This window comes from Cyprinodon variegatus, unplaced genomic scaffold (assembly GCF_000732505.1).
Source record: "Cyprinodon variegatus isolate N-32 unplaced genomic scaffold, C_variegatus-1.0 Scaffold764, whole genome shotgun sequence".
Lineage (NCBI taxonomy): Eukaryota > Metazoa > Chordata > Actinopteri > Cyprinodontiformes > Cyprinodontidae > Cyprinodon > Cyprinodon variegatus.
Genome location: NW_015151217.1, coordinates 358806 through 369403, shown reverse-complemented (window position 1 = coordinate 369403; position 10598 = coordinate 358806). Strand labels below are relative to the sequence as shown.

The window sequence follows — 10598 nt, the reverse complement described above, 5'->3', positions numbered from 1 at the left end:
AATATTAGTGCGCATGCCCAACTTTTTTTTCATGTTTTCGCCCATTTTTGCTTTGGCACCACAGCGCCACTTACAGGCCTGGCATACATTTTGCAGCGTTTTCATGCATTCGTGTGGACGATCACATTTATTTTACATCTCCATCTTTACAACAAACGTTCTGGAAAATATTCGCGTTTCGTGTTCGTTTTGACTTCGTGTGGACGGGGCCTTAGTTTAATACTGAATTAAAAATAAATTTTTGAATATGATCTTTTTTTTTTTTATGTACTAAATTCTGAAGTCAATAATTTTCGAATTCAGATATATTTCCCATCACCTATAAAAACATAAAAATGGAGCTGGATTAGAAGAGGAAACAGGCAGTCCATAGTGGGTGGTGGTCCCATTTGGACTCTTTGACCAACTTCAGAAGAGGAAACAATCACACAGACCAAAGCCACTCATTAGACAGATGACAAGACAGGAACTCACCAAGAGCTGCAGGATTGCTGTTGCGGTTGGTGGGTTTAGGTGGAGGTACAGGAGGCTGCTTAGCATTGGAAATAGGGCGCTGCTGGGTGGCTGGAGGCACCAGAGGCTTTAGGGCATGGGGAGGGACAGGAGGCTGCTGGGCGTGAGGAGGGACAGGGGGCTGCTGGGCGTGGGGAGGGACAGGGGGAGGCGGTGCAGGGTCAGCTGAGGCAGGAACAGCAGGAGGTAGCTGAGGTAGGTCGTCTACTACGAGGGAGACCGTCCTTGGTGGCTTGGCAATAGGAGCTTCAACAGAGGAACCAGAGGAGGAAGAAGATGAGGAAGAGGAGGAGAAGGAGGGGTGCTTGAAATCAGAAAGGTGACCAGTGAGGAATTTGGGTGGAACTAAAGCTCGCTTGGAGGCAGGTTGTTGCTGTAGGGGATCTTCTTCCAGAGAGTGGGGAAGAGGCAAGCGAACGCCAAGAGACTCTGCAGAGGCGTAAACAGACACAAAAACACAGACAGGTTGGCGAAGCTTCAACACTTGGGCAAATATGACACAGGAAGCACCTTAAGGGTTAACAAACAAAACAAGAAACTGAGGTTCATTACACATGCAGAGAGATTAAATCATCGAAGGAGGATCTCCTCCATCAGATCTGATTTGAAAAGAGCCTTCAAACTATAACGACCTTAGTTTCATTACTTTTTTTGGTTAGAGGGGGGCTTGTTTATTTAAGACTTAAAACAAATGCAGCTCAAACAAAGTGCTGCACAAACCTGTAAAAGGTGTATTGTTGTGGCAAAGGTGGCACCATCTTTATCTCTGAGAAACTGAATGATCAGCATACACTCTCTTGATAGTAAATAACAGAAAAGGCTGAACTGAAGGGGGGGGGGGACTTTTTCACACAAAGCCTACTTATGCACATCTGACAGTAAGAAGCTTTTATGAAGTAAATTTAACAGACAGATCCATTTAAAACAATTTGTCAATACTTTGTAACTTTTATTTTCGGGAAATTGCTAAAGCTGCTCTTGCTGTTATGCAGTTGGTATAGAGAGGATCAGAGTAGGAAGGTTTTTAAGTTCAAACTATAGTTGCGGTTCTCATTCATGCCCTTGGTTTCGATGTCTGATTAGGGGATTGCTCCCTGCGCTCTTCTGCACACACATTTCTATCATTACCCTAACGCTGATTGGCTAGTGATTGTTACTTCAGCTTCATCTACCTAATGTGAAGCTTGTCCAATTAAACAGCCTCATTTCAAAACATCTTCTTGCTTAAGGTCATTCCAAAAAAGTTAAAAAAAACAACCCACTAGACTTCGCTTCCTATCCATAGGGATGGGGATCGTTAATATTTATTGATATCGATACCTTTATCGATACTCCTTATCGATCTGAGTCTTTATCGATACCACTATCGATAATTTTTCTGTTATTTGGTGGAAAGACGATGCAACAATATGTTTTAACAGAACTTTTATTGCTTTTATTGCTTAAAAAGTGAACATAACAAAAACGTTTCTAGCCTTCAATAAACATGGCTAATGTAATAGGCCACTTTGAAATTACATAAAACTAACTAGAATATATTTTCACAATTGTTGGTTAATGTATTGTCTACAGTCACTTTTCATCATATTTTTAGTGATTAGGAAAATATTTAACAAATAAATAATTGTATTTTAAATTAAATGTAATTTTTAATATATTTTGGCATCAGTAGTTTAATTATATATTCTAAAATAATTAGAGCAATATACAAGTGTATTACTCGTTTCTCGCCAAAAACTCATTTTTCCCTTTTTTTTTACGTTACACTTGAACGCATCATGATAACCTAATTGTCGTTTTACTGAGCCAATCTGAACACATCATCAACCAGCAGGTCTGAAACTTTTATTTACTTTTCAAGCTAACTAGCTTGTATGCTGCCGATTACAACACAGATTTCACAATTACTATTTTTAACTGACCGGACAAGCTACAAAGTCTGTGTGCGCGCTTACCAGTGGTACTCTGAGTGGATCATGAAGACGGGCCTGACTGTAATGCGGAGGCAGCAGCAGGAGGAGGAGGAGTCTTTTCTGTTCAGTAATCCTCGAGTCGCGAGCGAAGTTAACTGCCAGACTTCACTTGTTTTACTTTTAATATCTGTTTGCTTACAATTTCATTCCAAAACATTGGTGGACATTCTGCAGTGATTGGATTGATTAGATTTAAATGCTGTGACGCGACTCGAGTGACACACAATTATGTGACAGGACCTCTGGGAGAAAAAAAAAAACGACCAGACTCGATAGTGGTATCGATAAGCCCAAACGTTATTGATTTTCGGGTTTTGAAAAAAGTGGAACCGGGTCCTTGATAGAACCGGGTTTTGATCCCCATCCCTACCTATCCAGGAAGCTTTTTTGAATCAAATGTCAGAAATAGGATTGTTACCCATTACAGTAGCCCAACAAAGCCATGTTTTTGCTTCGAAAACATGCAAATTGAATGGATGAACGGGTCCACCCCTTGGAATGGGGGTCGTTTTGCTTCTTATGTTGGCCTGCAATGCCCCATACCTGTCTATGTCTCTGAAAGGGGGGTTGTTAAAGGGAAATGTTGGCCAGGCTAAATAGGTGGGTTCTTGCTTAAGGTCATATCGCTCATATGAGACTAGCTTAAGTTTAAACCCAACTCTCTGTCGTCAGACACTAGCTGCTTCCACTCCAGCATTCACCATAACCTATAACCACTACCGTCTGCAGCGCAACTAATATCATCTGTTCTGAGCTGTCACACAAGTCAACTAGCAAACCAGCTACAGAAATGGATCCCGATTACCCTCACATCACAGGAGACAGCAGCTTGGAGGCTCGCTCCGTTGGATCCATATCTTGAGCAAAGAAGCATGGTGCTTGACTTGTCTTGGGCTGGAAAATGCTCATCTGGGCAATGTCCGCCCTAACTCCTAAATCCCTAAATTACAATGTAGTGGACTTCATAGTAAACTCAGTTAATGAACGTTTGGACAGATGACCACTGCTTACCCACGCAGTGCCTGTGCTATCTTTGTTATTTGTCGCCAATACAACAAATACCATAATGCTTTGCAGAGAGAGCTCTCCGGAGCAATCTGGAATATATCTGCTCATCCAATGACCATCGATGATCACTACTTTTCAGGATGCATTGTGGGAAATTTCAAGTCCACTAATTTTCATCCACGAGTCGTTTGGACACTCATCTAAAATATCCCTATATAGGGCGCTATACATTGATTAGGGCAGACGTTTGTACCCAGCCATGGTCTTGGCCACAGCGCTCTGGGAGGAGGTCTAAGACGTAACCTATGAGGAAGAATATATCTTCTCAAACCCTGCATTTCAGAAGATGATGAAGAGGAAGAATTTTTCATCTTTGGTCCATAGGCTGCAATGCTGATTCCTCGGGATGGCGGGAAGAGGGTGACAGCCTTCCCACTATGGACATGGATTTGCAGACAGAGTGCACACATGCTGCATCCATCAGAATTTCCTGGCCTAAAATAATACCAGACACCATAAGATCCTGCTACAAAGGCAAGAAATTGCCCCAGACTACCAGGGTGACACGAAACAAATGCTACCTGCTTTCCCAGAGCCTTTGGACGAGCAAGCAGTTTTCTGAAAGGTCCGACCGTTCAGTGAGAAGACTCAGATCCAATCTCCTTTGTCAGCTTCGGACTTTGAGGGCATGCCGAAGCTGGGCATTCACCATATGCACCCAATGGAGCCACTGGTGGCAGTATATTTGAACCCACAGTGTTTCCAGTTGGCACTAACGGAAGCGCTTATAGCGTTTGCTGTTACAGCTCTAAACATCTCCATACTCTCCTCATATCACGTGTATTTTTGCAAGATCATGGCCCTGAAATGTGGGATGAGATCACCCACATGACAGACATCTGACTCCGGATGCAGCTCTGCATAGTCCAGGCCACAGAAAAAAAAAAAATAGGGGTGAAGGTTTTGAAGGGAAAGAGGGAGGTGGCTAAATCTGACCAACCTGTCACACCATCACAGGAATGAGATTTTGGACATGTGTCGCTTCTGCTTTAGCCTCCATGCAACAGCAGTGTGAGGCTCAGAAAACAAAGGACTGTTTCTATCTACAGAGGAAGACGGTGCCTTGTCATCAGGTGACATCATGGCAGTCCCATGCCCAAGCGACTTTCTAAAGTCTTCAGGACTATTAGCAGCTTCTCCTGCAGGAGAGTCAGCACAGAGGGACCTGGAGTTGAACTTCCCTTGTACAGCAGCTCTGCCCACCCAGCAGAAGACTGTTGGGCTGGTTATACTCCCACAGCCATGTGTTGCAGTTAGTTTGTCTCAGGTATGACGCAGATATTTTGGATTCATGCCATATTTTAAAGCGTGGTCTGTGCTATGTTATTCCACGCCACAAAGCAAGGACAATCATGAACAATCACTAGGATTGTGGGTTTCTGTGTGTCGGTTTGAGGAGCTTGTTCGCCGTATACAACCCCTCATCCGGCGCCGGACGACACACAGCTCACCTGCAAGACTGGCCGTGGCGCTGCCTGTTTTGGCTTTGGGTACAAACCAACAGACCGTCGCACAGAGCTACAGACTTGCGTCCTGCACGGTGACTGGGATAGTGTCCGAGTCGTGCCAGGCCTTGTGGATGGCACTACAGCCAGTGTGTCTGCCATTAGGTACCAATCTGTTAACGCATATCTGCGTAAACTGCGACACAAACGTACACTACCTGGTTTCTGAGCCTAAACCAGGCATGTGTCCCCCTGATTCTCAGCTGCAAGAACCTTAGCTGAAGGAAAATGAGGCTTGATTACTGGTTCTATCCTAACTATGAGTCACACCAGAACATTTAAAGGTTAAAAGATAAAAGCATGATTCCTAGTCACATACAAACCCACCACGTAGACTCCCACTGGTTACCAGTTTCCTGGCATCCCATGGGACCTGAGAGTGGTGTTGGGAGCCTTGCTATCTCCCTATTTAAACCTTTGGAGGAGGAAGACCTTAAGCAGCTATCCTGTAAGACACTGCTATTATTTTTCTTTGACATTTATTAAACGTGTAGGTTTAATAACTGCTCTCTCAGCAAGTCCCTCCTGTAAAAAAGTTTGTTTCTGTAGATGTCAAGGTTAAACTGTAGCAACTTCTGAATGACCCCTTAGGGGAAACCACATAAAAAAAGCAGCATCTCTAACCCTGGATTTAGGGAGTATTTGAACTATCCTATACAAGCCAGAGCTTAAACCCCCTGGTGGGCCTACCTGCTCATTCCACCCATGGAATGGCTGCATCCTGAGCCCTCTTAGGGAGTCTTTCTACATGCATAAGTGCAGCAGCGACTGATTTTCTCAGCTTTCTTTTGCTTAATTTTATGTTCAACCTCTCAGTTTCAAGCGTTGCTTCGAGTGTTTCAAACCCTGTGACCTCACTGGAACAGAACGGTCTCAGCTAGCCACTGAAGGTTGCTAAAAATGAGCTTTCAGGCAATACAAGACTGTCCATAACCCAAGGTGAGACATCAAAACGCTTGCGTAACACTGGTTTTAGAGTAGCATAGAGAGATGTCTCACCAAACAACAATTTCTGCTGTGAAAAGTGAAAAGAGGTGCTTATTTTGAGTGCCTCTGAGGAATGTTTTAAATCAGGCATCCCCAAAGTCGGTCCTCGATGGCTGCGGTGCTGCAGGTTTTAGAGGTTTCTCTGCTTCAGCACATCTGATTTTAATTAATAGTTGATTAACAGGCTTTTGCTGTACTGCATCATCAGAATCAGCTGTGCTAAAGCAGAGAAACCTCTAAAACCTGCAGGACAGCAGCACTCAAGGACTGACTTTGGGGATGCCTGTGTTAAATGAACAAGAACTGTCTGAAAGACTGAGGTTTTTAAAGGCCTTAATAGTCGTACGTTGCAGCTACACTTTTGGGAGTCCTCAACATATCGTCCCGGAAGCACGAACATATGGGCACTATGCCATCTGTTCATCATCCCTAGCGCATTTCAGCACAAATGCTGTTTATGCTTTAATGTTTAGATTTAGGATAGAGATATTCTAAAACCCTGACTTTCAAAGAATGTAAAAACCTGGTGGGAACCCAGAAAAACATAGAAAGGTTGCAATGTCTTGGAATATTATAGCATTCCACTCTGGAACAAGTTCCTTACCTGAGCGTTCTCTGTATTCGACGGGCGGTTTGTATCTGGGTAATGTAGTTCTTCTGTCAACTTCTAATGCTGCATAATCTCTCTTGCTGTCATCTGAGGAGCTCCTCTGCATGGGAGGACGCAGGTCCAGGTCAGAGATTGAACGTATGACATCAGGTAAGATTCTGTCCATTTTTTCAGGTTGATCTTCACGTTTCTTTATCCAGTCTTCCTGTTTGTCCCTGATATCCTCTTTCTCAAATTTAGCATATTTCTTCTCCCTATCCTCTCTTCCTCTGTCCTCTTTTCTGTTATCTCTATTCTCTTTTCTTTCCCTGCTTTCAAGATCTCTTCTTTCCTTGTCGTACCGCTCCCTATCTTCTCGATCCCTCCGTTCTCTCTCATCACGATCTCTCTTTTCTCTCTCATCCCTATTCCGTTCTTTTTTCTCCCTTTCCCTCTCTTCCAAATCCTTTTTTTCCCTCTCCTCCACATCCCTCCTTTCCCTCTCGTCCCGATCCTTCCTTTCCCTCTCGTCCCGATCCTTCCTTTCCCTCTCGTCCCGATCCCTCCTTTCCCTCTCGTCCCGATCCCTCCTTTCCCTCTCGTCTCGAGCCCTCCTTTCTCTTTCGTCACGATCCCTCCTCTCCTTCTCATCACGATTTCTTCTCTCCCTCTCATCTGGATCCCGATCCCTTTTCTCTTCCCGGTCCCTCCTCTCTCTGCCATCCCGACCTCTTCTCTCCCTCTCATCTAGATCTCGATCTCTTTTCTCATCCCGATCCCTCCTTTCCCTCTCGTCCCGATCTCTCCTCTCCCTCTCCTCCCGATCCCTCCTCTCCCTCTCGTCCCGATCCCTCCTCTCTCTTTCGTCCTGATCTCTCCTCTCCCTCTCGTCCCGATTTCTCCTTTCCCTTTCATCTGGATCCCGATCTCTCCTCTCATCCCGATCTCTTCGCTCTCTGATGTCTCGGTCAGCCTTTTCATCTCTTCTTTCTCTCCTTTCCTCTCTAGAGTCAACTCCACCATCCTTTTCCTTTTCTTCTTTCCAGTCTCTTCTTTCTATGGCTTCTCTATCTAGCCGTCCTCTCTCCTCTCTTTTATCTTGGCCATCCCTCCTCTTGTCTCTATGGTATTTGTCATCTTGTTGGGGGAAAGATCCTCTCCTATCATTATCTGAGGGAATGCGGCTTCGTTTGTCTACATCCAGAGGCAATTTTGCATAACTGTCCACGTCCAGGGGTGCCCTGTTACTTCGAGAAGCGTCCGATGCCACCCTGCCTCGACGCTCATCTGCTGGAGGATACCGAATGGGATTCCCCTTGATGTCAGAATCTCGAGACACTCGACTTCCCACCTCTGACAATCTATCTGGATCCAATGGTAAGGGGTGCCCATTTTTAACTGGGAGTTCTTTTGAGTGGACAGATGAGAAAAAAACCCACATCAGATATTCACTATTTTCTAATGAGCTTGAACTTTACTTTGAAACACTTGGAAGTAGACCTACCATTTTCCGGGATCTCTTTTAAAACTCCTCTAGCAATCAGTTCCTGGCGAGATTTTCTGACTGAAATCCTCCTTTCCAATTCTGAGGAGTGAATACCGCACATAAACATTGAATAAATAAACACAATACAAACGGCGCTTGTAGTCAACTCTTTAGTGAACATACCCTTCGATGTTTCGGTGAACTTCTCGCTTGGCTTTTTCTTCTTAAACCTAAAGTGTTTGAGAAACTTCCCCATTTTGGAAATTTTATCTTTGCGCTTTGCTGGGGGTGCTTCTCCTCCAGAGTTTCCTTCTTCATTCCCCGGTGTGCTCTGATGCAAGTCAACCTCATCACCTGTATGACAACAAAAACATTGGAAGCATATAAATAATACAATTCAAAAAGCATACTTTTCTTTTGTAGTGTAAGAGGCCTGTGTGATATGGCTGAAAAATATATCACAATATAAGCCTGTTATACCAGTCATTTAGGAGTGGGAGGGGAGGATGAAACTTAATTGTAACCCTGACTCTATTTAATCAGCCCCATCACCAGCATCGCTTATCTTAGGTGTGAGGAGATGAGAAGATAAATCCTTTCCTGTTTCGGCACACCGCAGAATGCTTCAAGTTCTGAATCGGATTTGAACAAAATACAGACGATTCCACTGGCTGTATTTTCTTATTATTTTGATCAGGTGTCAATCATGATGCCTATTGCCCAGCCCCATTATTAGAGGACAATCTAACAGATGGTTGTAAATTAATTGGTTTGACAAACCTTTGTAATTTTTGAGATTGACTGTTTAATATCCAAGGTTAAAATAAATCTGCATTTAACCCTTTAAAACATTGAGTAGAGGTGTCATTGCATGTCAATAGGCCATATTTGGAAACAAGATTTAAATGTTGAGTCATTTTAAAACCTTGTCTCCAACCATGCTGCTCTGGATGCATCTTTGATGTTAGAGAAGAGAAATACAGTGTGGAAGAGTTTTGTCAAGTGATGAAAGAAGGGCAGGTAGGACAGTCTTGCACATGCTCAGTTATTTAAAAAAGTGACTTGGTGGTGTTTGTCAACATTTATAAAACATAATTCACTGTTCCTTTAACCCCACAAATGGACCCAACAGCAACTTCTGCTACTGTGCATTATAAGAGATCTAAAGGTGTTGAAGAACTAGCAAACTGGCTGATTCTGAAATGTTTTAAGCATTTGATTTGTTTCTTTTTTTTATTCAACTGAAAATCTGACAGATTACTAATAACTAATTAAATTACAGATTACTAATAAGAAATTAGCCAAAGCAGAAAAAGATTTTTTTTTTTTTGTCTCCTTTCTTTAATCCAAACAGCTTGAAGCTACTGTCCTACCCCATGCAATTGACAAAATTGACATAATTATCAGTTTTATGATTTAAAACAGGCAGGCAGCAAGTTAACCTTAGATCTGCTGTAGTGTAGCTTGCAGGCGAAGAGGTTGGTTTTCCAATTGAAGGCTTTTGCACAGCAGTGCTTACCAATACAAACATTTTAAAATTACTACACAGCTCACGGTAATGTGCTTTGATTTTTGTACATCGAATATTTGATCTCTTATCCAACTAAATGGAAACTGATTGTTTCATCTATGCCTCATTTTAATAATTTCTACAAAAACTTCTACATTAAAAAAAATCTGAACATAAGGTCTAAATATCTGGATTCAGGTAACAGTGCGGTTTATCTCTTTCTCAATAGATTTTGGGAAAACAGATTGGTTCGGTTTTCACTGTTAGAGAAATGTTACTTTATTTTGTCAGTGTACGTGTATTTATTCAAGAAAATATCTATTTAACACAAACCTGGACAACATAGTGTGCTAACATGATTGTGACTTCATTGTAATTCATTGTTCTTCATTTTAATGCCGTAGGACTCAGGTTGGTGGAGAACTGAAGGTCTATGTGTTAAAGTGAACCTGTTCCTTCCAGCTATAGCAGCTGTGCTGATCCTTGGCCTAAACTGATTTCAGATAATAAAGTAAAAAATATTGGTGTTGTTTTGACAGGACTTGTCATTTAAATCCCATATAAAAGAGGTTTCTAGAATTTCCTTGTTTCATCTGCGGAATATCGCAAAAATTTGAAATATCCTGTCCAGGGATGATGCAGAGAAACTAGTCCATGCATTTGTTACTTCAAGGCTGGACTATTGTAATTCTTTCCTATCAGGAAGTCCACAAACTGTAGTTAAAAGCCTTCAGCTGATCCAAAATGCTGCAGCCAGAGTTCTGATGAAAATGAAAAAGAGAGATCATATCTCTCCTATCCTGGCTTCTCTTCATTGGCTTCCTGTTAAATCCAGAATAGAATTTAAAATCCTCCTTCTCACATATAAAGCCTTAAATAACCAAGCTCCATCTGATATCAGAGATCTGATTGTTCCTTATGTTAACTGCTAAAATGACCCTTCGTAAAACTAGAGGAGCATATTTAA

At 42.5% G+C, this 10598-nt stretch overlaps 1 protein-coding gene across 4 annotated transcripts in view; it reads right to left on the bottom strand.

Annotated features, from left to right (window-relative positions):
* LOC107098271 (phosphatase and actin regulator 4A-like) overlaps window positions 1-10598 on the bottom strand; it is a 52241-nt gene that overhangs the window by 17453 nt on the left and 24190 nt on the right. For all 4 annotated transcript variants that reach the window (XM_015395845.1, XM_015395844.1, XM_015395843.1 and 1 more), the window contains 4 exons: window positions 8305-8475; window positions 8140-8220; window positions 6651-8042; window positions 475-942 (listed from right to left, as the gene is read on the bottom strand). In XM_015395845.1, the coding sequence (XP_015251331.1) occupies window positions 475-942; window positions 6651-8042; window positions 8140-8220; window positions 8305-8475 (2112 nt within the window). The remainder of the gene's footprint in view (window positions 1-474; window positions 943-6650; window positions 8043-8139; window positions 8221-8304; window positions 8476-10598) is intronic.